At 35.2% G+C, this 16,246-nt stretch overlaps 2 protein-coding genes across 2 annotated transcripts; one reads left to right on the top strand and one right to left on the bottom strand.

Moving 5' to 3' along the window:
* Window positions 1–1,084: 1,084 nt before the first annotated feature.
* On the bottom strand, window positions 1,085–4,927 carry LOC140964475 (oligopeptide transporter 3). The gene is made up of 6 exons (XM_073424303.1): window positions 4,338–4,927; window positions 3,953–4,050; window positions 2,911–3,480; window positions 2,396–2,651; window positions 2,126–2,308; window positions 1,085–2,045 (listed from the first exon to the last, which is right to left on the bottom strand). The coding sequence occupies exons 1-6, from the start codon at window positions 4,833–4,835 to the stop codon at window positions 1,428–1,430; spliced, it is 2,223 nt and encodes a 740-aa protein (XP_073280404.1). The 5' UTR covers window positions 4,836–4,927; the 3' UTR covers window positions 1,085–1,427.
* An 8,011-nt stretch (window positions 4,928–12,938) lies between these two features.
* Window positions 12,939–15,465, top strand: LOC140964373 (pentatricopeptide repeat-containing protein At4g16390, chloroplastic). The gene has a single exon (XM_073424080.1). The coding sequence runs from the start codon at window positions 13,023–13,025 to the stop codon at window positions 15,108–15,110; it is 2,088 nt and encodes a 695-aa protein (XP_073280181.1). The 5' UTR covers window positions 12,939–13,022; the 3' UTR covers window positions 15,111–15,465.
* The last annotated feature ends 781 nt before the right edge of the window (window positions 15,466–16,246 follow it).

The following is a 16,246-nucleotide window of genomic DNA, read 5'->3' as shown; positions in this document are numbered from 1 at the left end:
TACAACATAAACAAACCAAAAATATCATAGAACTCCTCAAAATAATCCAAATACATAATACAACTACTCGAGTCATGTCCCGATAAAAGTACCACTCTATAATATATATAGACAACAACACGACACTGTACATAAATACAACTGAGCCACTCAAAGAGCTCTGGTACTTAATGATGCTTTTTCTCGAGCACCTAAAGTCGAACCACATGTACTACTTGTTATGTCCACACACAAAAAACGCGACAACCTCATCTCAGGTGTCAGAACCCCAGTACGAGACGTCGAGAAATCACGAAATATAACATATTAAATGCAATGATATTATACATGAATGTAATGCATGAACATATACAAGATATCATGGATTAAATGATCAATAATCAAAATATTTATAATATGCTTGAGCTAGTCCATGCTCCAGTAGACCATGTTTGATAATATGACTCTACTCTCGATGCCAGCAACTACTTAAGTCGGACTGAATCAAGGTGTCCAAAAATATTCAAGACATAACATGCTATCATATAAAGGACCTCAACCGAAATATAAATGAATATCAATGACAAATATGCTCAATATGATATGTTCAGTGATATCGATGTATTTAGTTAAAATAAAAATGTGAGCGAACAAAATAAATATTTTATTTTATTAGCTCGAAAATAAGTATAAATTTAGGTTTATTCTTGCAAATCATCGAGCATTTTAATTTTATCAAAATTATCATTATATCAATATAAATTAAATTTGAAATTCATCAAATATAAATTCATCCAAACAATCAAACATTATCTTTCAATCTCACCTTCTCTCCAAATATACAAAATATTACAATGATAACCAATCAATCACCTTTTTATTATGATAGATACAAAAGGTTTTTATAGTGTAATTGCTTGTCATAATTCATGTAGTGTTTGGTGTATGTGTTGATAGTTGATTGAACCATGTATACCTATCTAATCAACCAAACCAATCAGTGTCAACATGAACAATACATTGTCCGAGACAGCAACGCAACGCAACGCAACGCAGGTTCATCCTAGTACTCAAGATCCATTACAGGAACATGTAACAGAACTCATCATCGAATAATGTACTATTCTTACAGATTTGCATGTATTAATGAATCTCAAAGAGAACGCTACATATATTTGTTCACAAATGCATTTGCTTTTCTTATCTTATCAGTAACTCATCATAGTTCTAGAATATTGTAAGTAGCTGCTGAAAAAAAAAGTTTTAGATTTGAGATATGCTGAACCACATGACTGTTTTAAGGCGGATTTATTCAAAACTGAGTCGAGCTTTTGTACAAGGAAGTTTTAGTATCTCCTTCATCTTTCACACCAAATGCGTGCCGGCCGCAGACACAAAACTTTAGTTGCATCTTTGTAAAAAACTTATAATCTAAAGCCATTTTTTTTTTATCTAAAAACTGGGCACCCTTTAACTACGATCCCTGGTGCAGTGGGACATGTAGCCAAAGGGCAATGGTCTGGACTCGATCCCCACCATTTCACAATCTTTCCCTCATTCTGCAGGGCAAAGAACAACAGAACACCCATGAAAGCTGTTCCGGCATCCAATGCAGCAGATAACACGTAATTATACTTCTGCCACCATTCTTTCCTGTACTTGAACACAAAGTAATTGAATATGGTTCCGGTCAGAATCCAGCTAGCTATATTCGTGGGAGTTGCTGGTGGCATTCCAGCGAACCCGTAAGATATAACAGGTATGTTGATCAAGGGAATCCATTTCTTTTCGGGGAAAATTCTGCTCAGTATCCAAATAGGAAGTGGCAACAGAGCTCCAATGAGGAACAACCAGACCAAGTTTCGGTACATTCCTCCCGCTCCAAAAAGTCTTTCCGGTCCTATGAGACCCCAGATGACGGATGCATCAAATGTGACTCGAAATTTGGGACACGTCCAGGGGCTCTCGGGATGTAAAGCCTCGACATCACAGATGTTCTCGATGCTTTCCATCATCCACCACGCGACTCCAAGGTTCACTACACCAGAAACTAGTGTTCCCACCAGCTGGAAAAAGAGGAAACTTTGTCATGAAAGAAATAAATTATTTCACATTCGAGAAATGAAGTGAGTTCTGGTGTGTAAACCTGAGCTGTATACATGCATCGAGGTGGGATTTTCATGTAGTGCCCGAGTTTGAGATCGGCTAGGAAAGACAGAGCGTGTATTGTGCTGATTCTCCCGTAAATCTTGAAAAGAAGGTTCGCTATTGGTTTTCCTGGGAGTATGAAGCCTATTATGAACTGCGCGATTATGTCATACCCAGGTTGCTGCATGGTTTTTCACTAAAAGTATGAATTCGACTTCATCCAAAAAACAAGGTTACGATTTATAGGGAAAAACGAGTCGTTTATTACCTGGTTGGTGGTGGCTTGAATGACTCCAATCGGAAGAGTTACGACCCAAGCTAAACAGAATGCAAGTATCAACCCCCACCATGGAATCTGCACGTCATCTTTCCACGCAAAGGACATCATCAGGGACAACCCCATGCTTCCGACTAATAAAACCAGGTACCACCATTGAGGAACTTGCTTGTATCTTTTCATCAATCTCGAATGTACATCTAGTTTAATGTTCTTTACAGCAGATTTACTCTGCCTCCATATATCACTACACAATATACATCAAGAATGGCTTTTGAATGAGTTTCAAATGATATAAAGTGCTTTGGGATTTTCAGAAAGCACTTAAGAAAAACAAAAATAAAAAAATAAAAAATGATTTTCACGTTTTTGCTTACCTTCTTTCTCAAAAGGATAAAGAATATATTTTTTCACTACCATATTTAAACATAAAACCGCTTCTGCGTTTTTTAAGTTAGTTCCTTCGTATCTGAACTTGATAATAGTAAATTTCCGAAGTAGCTAACCTGCCATGGAACAAGGCCACATGAGTGAGAGTTGCCGTAAACCTTGCGAACCCTGATCCAATGGAGAGGGCGAAAAGCGGGCTGAGGTAGAGTTTGCTATAGTTATCATAAGCAGCAACATTAAGCTCATACTGTGGGGTTAAAATCTTGGTAGTATCATATTTCTGTCCACTAGAAGTAAACAGCTGGTTTGAAAAGATGGGGAATTTCCGAGCATCAAAAGTATTGAACTTCCAGTAGCATACAGGGACGATGATGTATATAAACATGACGAATCCAGCCATAACATTCAGAATCGAATAAAAGGGTGTCACCAAAGGGCTGCCATGGTAAGCAGAAATGCCAGCCCAGTCAAGAGTGAAGGCACCGACACCAAGACCATGGTATCCCGAACCGATTTGCTGGGCTGTGATACTATGAGGCCACACCCAACATACCCAAGAGAAAAAGGTTAAAATTTGAAACAGGTATCCAGGGAATAAGTAATAGGCAAAACTGGCAGCCATGAATATGAGGAAAAATTTCATTCTTGTCATGTCTGTTGACTTGGGTTCCTTTTCGTGAAGTGCCCTGCAAAAGGTTACGTGACAACACAATTTTTCAGCACAACTAGTATTTGATTCTTTGTGGATTGCTACGTAAAAAGTGAACTAGTTGATGAGTAATCTTCACTATAAGCATTATTTTTGGAATGTAACAGTTGGAGAATTTGGAACTGATTTTCCATTCATTAATCATACTTTTCAAAGGGAATATCGTCCACTGAACTTGGTTCAACATATATAAAGATGATACTCAGCGTCGTCTTACAGTTTGATGAGGTCTTGATCAGGCCTCTAATTAAAATTTTATATCTAGTTTTTCTAAAAACAAAAATTTCATATGCATGATCCACAAAAATTTTATTATTTTATCAAGAAAAGTTGCATATAAAGTTTGAATCATTTTATGGGAATGCATTGGGGATCGAACCAAATAACAGCATTAAATCATGCATCACAATGAAACACTTATCCAAAAAGATCTAAAGACAAAAGCAAACCTAAAGAGAGAAACTTGAGCAAGATTAGATGGCCACCACATCTCAACTGGATCCACCAAGTATTTCCTCAACATTCCAGCCCACCCATATCCCACTATCTGCGATCAACGAATTAGAGGGTAAACTGCAAATTAAAGCTTTACTAGCTAGGACTTCAGATCTTGGATTCAAGTCACAATAAGAAAAAAAGTCCAAAGCTTTATCAATTAATCACAATGACAGAGATTTAGACCCATTTTCTTGTAGCAGGTATTCGATTTTTTCCCCAAAATTTTACATAATGAGAAGAAAGAGACGTCAAGAACAAGATTGGAGCCATAAGTAGTAAAGAAAAACATTTAAAGAATCTCTCGAGCAAAATATTTCAACACACTTGCGTACGTACCTGAGTTGTCAAGACAATTAAAAGAGCGCATAGAAAATTCAAGTTCTGCTTATAGTAAGTCTTCATCACAGTTATGGCACCAATCGAGTACGCATCGCCGCCGCCATACGACACCCCGCAATTGGCCATTACCGTTATAATCACGTGCTCCTTTATGTTAAATGGGCCCGGGTTAAGACTGAAGCTCCACCTCCCGAACAACGTGAAAGTCCTCTTCGGCAGCGTCGCTGCCATGAACTTACCGAGGGGCAGCGCCATTATTTGCATGAGAATAGCGGAGATAGTCAAGGGTTGCGTCCTGTATATGAAGAATGTGTTGAAGAAAATCAAGATCGTGCACAAGGCTATCCCGAGGACCCATGCACGGAATGTCATAACGGGGAGCGTCGGGTCGTCTGTTTCCGGCACCACCAGCGCCACCTCCTCCACGGAGCATCTATCTTCGGCCGCCTCCTCGCCGTTGGCGGCGGATTTGGTGGTGGCGGAGTTGGATACCATTAAGCTAGTGTTTGTGAGAGCTTAAACTTGGAAGTAATGATATATTGCTCTACGATAATACATTTGTTGTTGCTTCGTGTGGGTGACTTACGTATATATATATAGTATGGAAGAAGAAGAATAACTATTAGCTAGCAAGCGCCAATTATTGGTGAAACGCTAGCGGCTTGTTTGGTCACGTTTTTGTTTTGTATTTTATTTCCCAAAAATAAAAATAAAAATAAAAATTTTATAACTATTTTATCAATTTTTTTTTTCCCAATTTGATATTTACACTAAGAAACGTGACTCGGTAAAAATTTATTCAGTGTATATTGAATAATAATTGTTACGATTTTCATAGTCATAAAAAAAACAAATATATTTTCTCAATATAAAACCAATTAATCTATACTTTTTTACTTTCTATCAAAACAGATTAAATCAGCTACAATGATTCAGAATGAATATAATTAACAAATTCTTTAAAATACCAAATTTGGTTTCTTCGATTTGTATAATTTTGAAAACAAAAATGAAAATTGATTCAACTTAATAGAATTAGCATATTATTTATAATCAAATTACTAAGAGGATGTTTGGTTGCGCTTATAAGCTCTAAAAAAATAACTTATAAGTTGTTTTAGAGTTTATAAACTCTCATAATTTGTTTGATAAGAAAATCGCAAACAACTTATAAGCTGTCAAAATAAGTTGTTTTACAATTTTTAACCTGTTTTAAAAAAACTTGGGACGCTCTTCATTTTTTCAAAAAGATTTTATTTTAATATTTCACTTCTCCAAAATATCATTATATTTCTTCTTAACTCTCCACTTTATCTTCATTTCTTTAATCTCCACTTTATTAATTTACCTTTTATTGAATTTAAAATAAGGTTATGTTATATCTTTTTATTAGTATATAAAAAAAAAAGTGGTAAGTTTTATTGAGTAAATTATTAACTATAATTTTTTTAATCAACATTGTACTTATGTGATAGATGAAATTATTTTTCTCACACTTGTTTTATGCTACAATTAATATCATTAGCTAGCACCTTGATTTATATGGGACCTTTTATTTTCATATAGACTATATTCACTATACCATTTTTTGGGAGATAAGGGTGAAATCTTTTCATTAAGTTGCACACTCGGTAGAGAGTAGTCATTTTCGAAATATATAAAATTAGTGTGAAATAATTATGGAAAATACGATGAAAAAATAAAATAATAATATTTGATTTTGTTTTTAATAACAAACCAAACATAACCTATTTTGTTTGGTCCCCCAAACCTACGTACCTTTAGTTTAATCCGTACTAATCACCAACAGAACTCAAGAGGGAAGGATTAATTCGGACTAATATTATTTTTTTATTATGTTATACTCTATTATTATATTTTAAGTTTGTGATTGAATTTATGAATTTGAGACAATGAATTTCAAATTTTTTATATTGTTTAGATGGTAAAATTCATGTTGATTTCAAATCTACAAGTTGTACAATTTTAACGGTAATTGTAGTAGATTTCAAATATATACACGAGTATCAATTGAAATATATATATATCTAATTCTTTCTGAAAGAACTTTGTTTAGCATAATGGTAAGGATTGCGTGTATCATATATACTTATTATTTCGGATGATGTAATACCTTGTGATAACATGTAGTGGAATAATATAACACACAAATAAATAACTTTAAGTAAAAGTAACAGATAGATAATTATCCATAAGTGAACATATTAGTATGATGTTTCATGGTAAAATAAGCACTAAAAAGAAATCGAGTTTATAAAACGAATATTAGTGAAGAAACAAAAAAATATTTTCCTTAACAAGTAAAGAAGTAAATTGCATCCTAAAATATTAATAACAAAAATAAACAAAACACGAGAATGCAAATATGTGTGACCGAAATTCAAAGCAACATAACAATTCTTCAATCAACACTTTGTATGAATGTTGTCTTCAAATGTCTCCAAAATATCACTACAACACAGTGAAACAACAATAATTCGTCTTTTCCATTTGTTTAGAAAATTCTCCCGAGCTTTATCTTTTTTATCTCATATCTCGTTCGTCTTGCTTTTCTTTCAAGCATCAATCAGTTCATATAACATAGAGAAATATAGCAATGAAAATAATTGTACAACGGAGGAGTCCTGCGAATTCAACCTCATCTTGAGTTAGCAACACCACGATTATCGGTGACTCGAAGTGAAATTCGAAAGTTATTTACCTATCGATTTCTATTAAACAAGGGTAATTGGGATTCAAATCTTGTGAATAAAGAAACCAACACTTGGCAAACAGATTTATAGACAATAAAAATGATATAAATTTTAATAATTTTTGTAATTTTGGAGCTTGATTAAATTATAAAATCCCTATGTATATTGAATACTAGTGCACCGACGCACGAGTTGCGTTCTTGTATAATATTTTTTATAATTCATTTGATTTATATTTAAATGAGGATAAAATATAATTATAAGAAATAGTGAGGTACTACACTGTAATTTTGATATATAAATTAAAAATAAATTGAAAAATAAAAAAATAAAAAAACGATCTCAGTAAAAATTGAACATATAACATAAACCCAAATAAACAATGACTGTATCCGCTGAAATACATATAACTTACATTAAATTTTTAACATTTTATTAATATATATAATTAGTAAAACAGATCATGACACCAAAATTAATTACTTTAAGTGTCTCAATCGTAATAGAATAGGATAGATTTCTTTTTAACAATAATATAACTTCTGGTTATCATTTTCCTTTGCAGCAATTAGCCAATTAAGTCATGATTACATGGGAAGAAAAGTGGAATACGTTGGACTAAATAATAGTGGATAACCAAAATGCAAAAAGTTTGTGCTTTTTGGCCTTCAACTTTTGGGCGTGTGCGCGCCACAAGTGGTCCGGACCTGACACACTTTTGGACCGCAGTTGCACGTACCAACCCACGTAGGACCCGACACGTATATCGGGTTTCAATCAGGGTACTGACGGACCCTTGACACCGTCACTGGGGGACCATGGCTTTCACCTATTACAACATAGACGGGACCGTTAGTTCTGACGACAAGTACGTGCCGCAAGTGTGTTTCATTTAAACACCAAAGTATGTTCTTAGTGCCCTTTTTAGAAGAAAACAATGGGCTGACCGTTCGTACATTGGCTATCGAAAGAATCTTAGTCTAGGCTCTTAATTATACTGACTTTTTGAAATTGAGACGATGATTTTGAATAAATTTATGTTCTGTCAGACATTTATAGTATTTCGAAAAACGGTTGTTAGTCTATGATGTATCATCTACAACATAGAAAAATTTACGTCACGAGTTGATAATCCAAATACTAAAATTCACCAAGAAAGAAACACTTCAATAACATATGAGTGAGAAAGAAGAGGAGTCGAGACCGGGTTTGTAGTCCAGTTGGTCTCACCCCTGTCCAGATTAGCTAACCCCTCTATATCGAGTCCCCCTCGTGTGTAATAAAAAAAAAAAAAAGGAGAGAAGAGGAGCCAGAGCTGCACCAGTTGATCAAAGTCTGATAAGAATCTGTCCGGAATTTGACTAGTCGACAACAGAATAGACCCCCCACCAATTGTGCTAAATATTGTGAACCCAACTTTTCAGTTGGTGGGTACCAATCAGAATAAAGCTGCTGATTATCCAACACTTTGAGAATTGTCAATGCTACTTCACTACATGTGATATACAACTACTTTAATTTCATATCAAAATACCACTAGCTAGCTTTTGTTGACAGAAATCCAAACCACTTCGAGTTTTGGTGATCAGTTTCAGGCAACAGTGCACAAGTTGACCCGAATCAGTAGAAAATATAATGAAAAAGGGGATTTAAAGAGTGATCCTATCCATTCGATTCAGTCATCAACTTATCTAATGATGGTGCACGCTGGCCAAGCTAATTGAACTTTTACCTTTTGGAAGTTGGATGCAGCTTCCTACAATTTCGATTAAATCGACTCGAATTTCGCGAGTTTTGGTTCTATCCATTCGATATATATATTCAGTCTATGTTCTCTGATACCCTCATAAGGATTCGGGTCATCCTCAAATCAGAGTCAATCTGCTGGGTACTAGCTTCATCAACGGGGCATTTTATCCTCTTCCCGGGCAATCAAGAGCCCGGGCTCTCATACAAGCTCTCGGGCTCCTTACTACCTGGGCTACCTCGATAATTGTACCGCACTCGAGTGTGATTGATATGTGCAATCTTATCTGTCAGAATAACATGGATTTGGCGTGTGAGAAAAGTTATCAGAAGGTATGGGCAGCCAACTTGCCATACTTAGTAGGTGACACTGAAAACTAGGTAATTATGGGATTTACTACTATAAATAGCAGATATTATTTTCATTTACAGATTCTGGATTTTTGAACTCTCAAGCACTTACATATATTCTCACATATATTGCTTGTGTTCTTCACTTTCAACCTGCTAACTTTAGCATCGGAGTGGACGAATTCCTTTCTTGTTTGCAGGTGTTATTAAGGCCAATATCTTTACTCAAATTTCCTAAACACTAAATAACTTTCATTATCCGGTGGATTGTCCACGTATCTCATATCCGATTAACTTGGATGACATCACTCTGAATTGTTTGAACGTGTTCGATATATAAATAAAGTAAGTTATACAACAAAAATATATAGTTGGCAGGCAGCAAATAGACCCACCTGGCTGCCTTCACCACTAAGCGTAGACTTGCATTAAAGTCGTGATCGAATATGTCAGGATGGGATGGCAGCGACAAACGCATGGAACAAAGACAGCACAGTGAGTGGCGGCTACTTGCTCCATCCCCACATTTTTTCTGACCTATGTTTATCTATGTGCATTTCTAAAGTGGAACTGTGTGGGGGGCACAAGTTATAATTGGATGTGTGAAAAAGATCGATGCAACTATAATTGTACGCATCATCTTTGATTTTAACTTAGATTACGTACGTTTCTGGTGAGAACCCAAGAAATTCCAAGATTACAAATCTAAGGATGTAGTTTCGATTGGCGAGCACGTGAATGAATATGTAACAATCAAGCATTATCAACCTCTTTAATTAATCACCACAAGCTACTGATCCGATTAAGCAGGTAACGGTCGGATAAAAGGTTCTTAAGCAAAACATAGGTGTCAATATTTCCTATACGGTTCCAGGGGTATTGTTCATATACATCTATCTCAATGAGTCGTTGATTGAATTGTTGCAATTGATGTTCGATTCTGAAGAGAAGGTTTAATTCATGAAAGATAGGTTTTAGTAATGGGGATTATATATTGTTACATGTTTTACATTGGTTATATTAAGTGTTTGAGAATTGTATATATGGCTCGAGTTAGTTTTTAGGATTGAGTTAGGTCCAAGTTTCAATCTTAACATAATATCATAGTCAGATTCATATACTTGCCAATGCTCATCGTTATGGATTTATAACAAGTTAAATCTTTATTTATGAGATTAAGAATATTCAAACACGCCATAGTTTTAAAAAAAAATTTGTTTCTAAATCGGTGAAGAAGTTTGTTACAAATTGGATCTCTAGCACTAGAAATTGTTACAAATTTGAAACATTGATGTCAGATTAATTATAAGTCATCTACAATAAATTTAAATCTTAAGTTTGAAAATTTATTACTTTTAGTTTCAAATATTTCAATCCAATGACGAAACGGGGAACAAATGATGTAGAGCTAGCATGTAGTGTGTTACAATATTTTTGTAATGCAAGTATCGATTGGTCGCTGTGAAAGTTAATAACACATCTCTTGGAAATAATCTGTGAATAGCGGTGAAAAAAAAAATTATCATCAAATGATTTTGAGTTCAAAACTCAATTATAACAATGTTTAAAAAAAAATGCAATCCGGTTTCAAAATTTGGGCTTAAAAGAGTCCAGCCCATGAATTTCTGTTGGAAATCCTACAATTTACCATTCATGTTGGTGGATTTCATTTGGTTACGTAGTATAATTGGCCCCAAGAGGCTAACGTAAATTAATATACGACCCCAATTTATATATTCTTCCATCCTCACATTGAGTAAACAAATTAGATTAAAATATTAATTATTATTTTTCCCAGAAATCACAGTATCTCATTTCAATGTAAAATAATTATTTTAAATTTAATTTTTATCAATCTAAAAAATAATTCTATCATTGATGTTGTAACCAAATATGTTATCCGAAATTAGGGGATCCAAGTAATCAATCAATCAAGTGGACAGTCAATCTTTCGGTGCTTCTACAATTAAACTATGTGGTTGTCAAAGGATACCGACGAAAATCTCCTACCGCTCAAATCAACGATCACCTCAAAATATATACTCAACAAACTAAAGAGTTTTTAGAGCATAAAATGATAATCTACCTTGATTATGGAGATGACTCCTCTGTTTATAGATTTTGAAAGTGTGGCTCATTTTTGGGCTAATGTTACTTTAACAATTGTTTGGCATCTGCTTTTCTTGTCACGTCAAAAACCAAAACACGTCATCAGCGTTAGTTTAACAATTTAAAATCGCGAAACAACAAATCATAAAGTACATAAAACAGTCAAAAGCCAATATATTACATAAATTAGGACTATTTTTATAGTACATGACATAAATACGGAAGCAATAACGTAAAACTAAAATTGATTATTGAAACTTTATGTTTCGAACTTGATCACCAACCCTAACATATGTGTTATTCATCATCTTCCAATTGATCTTCTTCCTTATTTGGAGAGTGAAGTAAGGGGTTGAATGTTTGGAAAAACACTCAGCATGTAGAGACCAATCGTACACAAGATTATCGAAATATACATATAATATGAGTTCAAAAGTGACATATCGCAGAACATGTCCCAACATGCTCAAGACACGAGACAAACAGAATTCGAAACAAGACATCAAAATATATCATAACCGAAGCATAAACTCGTACAAGACATTGTCGTTCATCTCTTTATCTATGGTATATTGATAAGTCCATAATTGTCACTCTTCTAAGAGGCGAGACAATATATCTGTTATTATAACTCACCACAACAGAGCCTTATCTTTATCTTATCATGTTTCAGAAATTTTCTTACCACTTTTAATTCGAATCATAGTTGTGCATTTTCAAGATTTCATAACATAAAAAAATAATCACGTGGAATGAAACATATACAAAATCAGGAAAAAAAAAAAAACGAGTAGTGTACGATTGAGTTTTCGAAAACAGAAACATAATTATTTTAAAACATACATATATGTCCATTTACTCTTTTTGTGGAATTAAACGTGGCTGGAAGTTGCTGGAATGGTCGAGCACTAAGGATTTTGAACTATCCGACTTGTGTAGAATTCGATGCTCAAAAGCTGCAGTATCTACTTGGCCTTTGACAACGGCTCTTTTTGCTCGATTCTTGGACAGAACTTCAGCTACTGGAGTGCTTCGAAATTGATCAGAAAAAGGGCACGAAATCTACTGTTCTTCTCGCCCAAAAATACTAATGTTTGAGTGATATGTTGGTGTGATTTTTCCTCTCAATTATTGGGGTATTTATCGGGGACTAAGACCAGATGAATAGTCATGATTTTAAGGCTATTACAACTCATTTTAATGTCATGAATGAGCTATTACAAAATTAATATGAAATGTTGTAACAATTGGTCTAACGATGTATTTAAATTGGCCCTTCAAATTTCAAGAAATATGTGTCAAGGTGTTTAAAATTCGAAATTATGGATGAATGAATTTCGAAATTTGGTTAAAAGAGTTTGTTGCAGCTTGATAAATTATTCATTTAATTTCACTTTCGATTTTCGAAAATTGAAAGTAAAAACTTGTACATGACTTTATGTACATGGAATCTTATGTCTTCACATTTCTAAATTATACTAATTATAATTTTCATAAATAATTTTAACTTAATCGAATTAACTACGATCCTAAAATGGGTTATTACTCATCAATCATTTAATATTTTTAAAACATATATTTCAAAAAATACATTAACATAATCAATAACAGCCTCGGGGGATAAGTAGGAAATATTGATATTTGTGGAGGGCTATTTTGGTCTCTCCAACACGACTAGATAAGCTAACAGCAAAATCCAAAACCTCGGCACTCTCGCAGACTAAACCGCCAACACTGTGTGAAAAAGAGGAGCGGAGCAACAATGGCGTACATTCTCAGTGCTCCGACATCTGCTTCAGTGTCCCACGAAATCCATCTCTTCTTCCCCTTTATCTCCCCTCCAAGCCTTCTTCAACTCAGAACACCACAAAGAACCCTCAAATTTCACTCCCCGAAGCCTTTCTTTAGCGTCACCCAAGTTTCTTTGCAAGAACAGACAGTCGCCATCAACTCAAGAGATGCTGACAGCCCGGATGAAAAGGCCATATCTTCATCGAATCCTAACATCTGGGTCAACCCGAAGAGCTCCAGAGCTTCGAAATTGAGGAAGAAATCTTCTGATTTCAGGTACGCTTCGTTAATGAAAGTTGCGGAGTCCTTGGATTCTTGTGGGCCAGTTGAAGAGGATATATTGAGTGTTTTAGGTACTCTAGGAGACAAGATTGTCGAACAGGATGCCGTGATTGTGTTAAATAATATGTCGAATACCGAAATTGCATCTCTGGTTCTTAATTACTTTCAAGAAAGATTTAAAATTAGTGGGCGGGTTGTTTTGTATAACGTGGCTTTGAAAATATTTAGGAAGTGTAAGGATTTGAATGGAGCTGAAAAATTGTTTGGTCAGATGCTGGAGAGGGGGATCAAGCCGGACAATGTTACTTTTTCTACCATAATCAGTTGTGCTAGACATTGTAATTTACCTGATGAGGCTGTTGAGTGGTTTGAAAAGATGCCATCTTTTGGGTGTGAGCCTGATTATGTCACTTACTCGGTGATGATAGATGCTTATGGGAGAGCAGGGAACGTGGATGTCGCTCTGAGTTTGTATGATCGGGCAAGGAGTGAGAAATGGCGTCTTGATGCCATAACTTTCTCTACTTTGATTCGGATATACGGGTCTTCAGGGAATTTTGACGGGTGCTTGAATTTGTACGAGGAGATGAAAGCTTTGGGGGTTAGACCTAATGCAGCTGTTTATAACACTTTGTTGGATGCAATGGGGAGAGCCAAGAGGCCGTGGCAGGCAAAAAGTATCTGTCGGGAGATGCTGAGTAAAGGGATTGAGCCTACTTGGGGTACTTATGCTGCACTAATTCGGGCATATGGCAAAGCTCGATACGGTGAAGATGCACTTGCAGTGTATAGAGAGATGAAGGAGAAGCAATTGAAGTTGACTGTTATTTTATATAATATTCTTTTGTCAACTTGTGCTGATGTAGGATTGACTGATGAAGCTTTGGAGATTTTCGAGGATATGAAAAGTTCAGGTACATGCACTCCAGACAGTTGGACATTTGCCTCCATGATCACCATATATTCTTGCAGTGGGCAAGTTAAAGAGGCTGAGGCTACGTTGACTGAAATGTTGGAAGGTGGATTTGAGCCTAATATCTTTGTCTTAACTTCTCTTATCCAGTGTTATGGAAAAGCTGGCCTTATAGATGATGTTGTGCGCACATTTGATCGGCTGTTAGAATCAGAAATAACTCCTGATGAGAGGTTTTGTGGGTGTCTTCTTAATGTCATAAATCAAGCCCCAAAAGAAGAACTCAGTAAGCTGACCGGTTGCATTGAAAAGGCCAATCCCAAGCTCAGTGATGTTGTCAAACCCCTCGTTAATGGAGAGGATATTAAAGGAGAAATCTTCAAGAAAGATGCTGGTGAGCTCTTTAATTCAATTGGCAATGATGTCAAAAAAGCTTATTGCAATTGCTTGATTGATCTTTGTGTCAATCTAAACCAGTTGGAAAGGGCTTGCGAGTTGTTAGACCTTGGGCTTACACTTGAAATATACACTGATATAATGTCTAGAACTCCAACACAATGGTCTTTGCATCTGAAAAGCCTTTCTCCAGGGGCAGCTTTGACTGCACTCCATATATGGATGAATGACTTGTCCAAAGCTCTCGAAAATGGTGAGGAATTACCATCTTTGCTTGGTATTAACACAGGGCATGGGAAACATAAATTTTCCGAAAAAGGCCTAGCGGGTGTTTTTGAGTCGCACTTGAAGGAACTTAATGCTCCATTTCATGAGGCGCCCGACAAGGCTGGCTGGTTTTTGACTACAAAGATCGCAGCAACATTATGGTTGGAGTCCAGGCGTTCCCACGAGGTAGCTGCTGCTTAGATGAAATTCTTTTAAGCTGGTGCTATACTGCCATTAAATCACCGGGGATCTTTAGACAGGCATCACAACGGTGTCTTTTGACACAAGGCATCACAATGGCACAAAGTGTTTCTCAAACTCATTTCCCTAAATTTATTCTGAATCTGCTACCAGAGGGAAGTTTTGTATTGTTATTGAATGCAATATAAGGTATATGAGCTGTTGAAACCAGTATTAGTTATCAATTTTAAATCATCCTAGAATGGATTGTGGAGGCATAAATTTCCTACGGGATATTGCTAGCGTACAAGCCAAAAGCTTTATGAACTAAAAGAATTATAAAAATTTCAAAATCTGAAATGTATTTTCTTTCTTAGTGATGTCCAAAGCACAAATCTATGGCAGAAGAGAAAAGGCTGAGGCATTTCTCCTTCTAAATATCTAACCTATTCAGGATTCAACAGATCAGCTTTTGTTAGCATTCATGAATGATCAATATCAAGACTTCTAAACCCGGCCATCACCACTGCGATATCTTCCTCACTAATCTTCCCCCTCTCTTTGAGCTTATACACAACAAATTCAGCAGCACTGTATGAGAAAAGATGAAAAAAAGAAAGAGAGTCTATTATGAGATGCTCGAGTCTTGATGATGGATATATCCAAGAAGAAGATGAATAATGGGATTCTAAATATCTAGTTGAAGGACAATCCATGACTAAACATAAACTTTGAAAATTTTAATGTAGTTGTCATTTTAGTTACTTTTGGATCTCCCACGGTCGAAATCATGTAATTATTTTCTTTACCTCACTACTTTGTCATTATCAAGATCAGCAGCTTCAAGATCTGAAACTGTCAACTTCTTTGAAAGAATCCAATTCATCAGTGATCGCCTTCTTCTCTCTGTATATAATTCAGCCACAGAATAAAAGAATTGATCCAAACAAGGAATATTTAAAAATATAACCTCCATTTGACTCCCACTTAGATATATGATTTTATTTTTTTAATTAAGTTGTTACTTCTTTACTTTTTTCACATAAATCTAATAAGAAAATCATTTTGACATAAATCTAATAAAAAACAAATGCTTCTGTTTCAAAATTGAAAAAAATTACAAAATATCAGCATATATATTTTGAAAAGAAATGGAC

Source organism: Primulina huaijiensis, chromosome 18, assembly GCF_012295235.1.
Source record: "Primulina huaijiensis isolate GDHJ02 chromosome 18, ASM1229523v2, whole genome shotgun sequence".
Lineage (NCBI taxonomy): Eukaryota > Viridiplantae > Streptophyta > Magnoliopsida > Lamiales > Gesneriaceae > Primulina > Primulina huaijiensis.
This window is presented reverse-complemented; position numbering and strand designations above follow the sequence as displayed.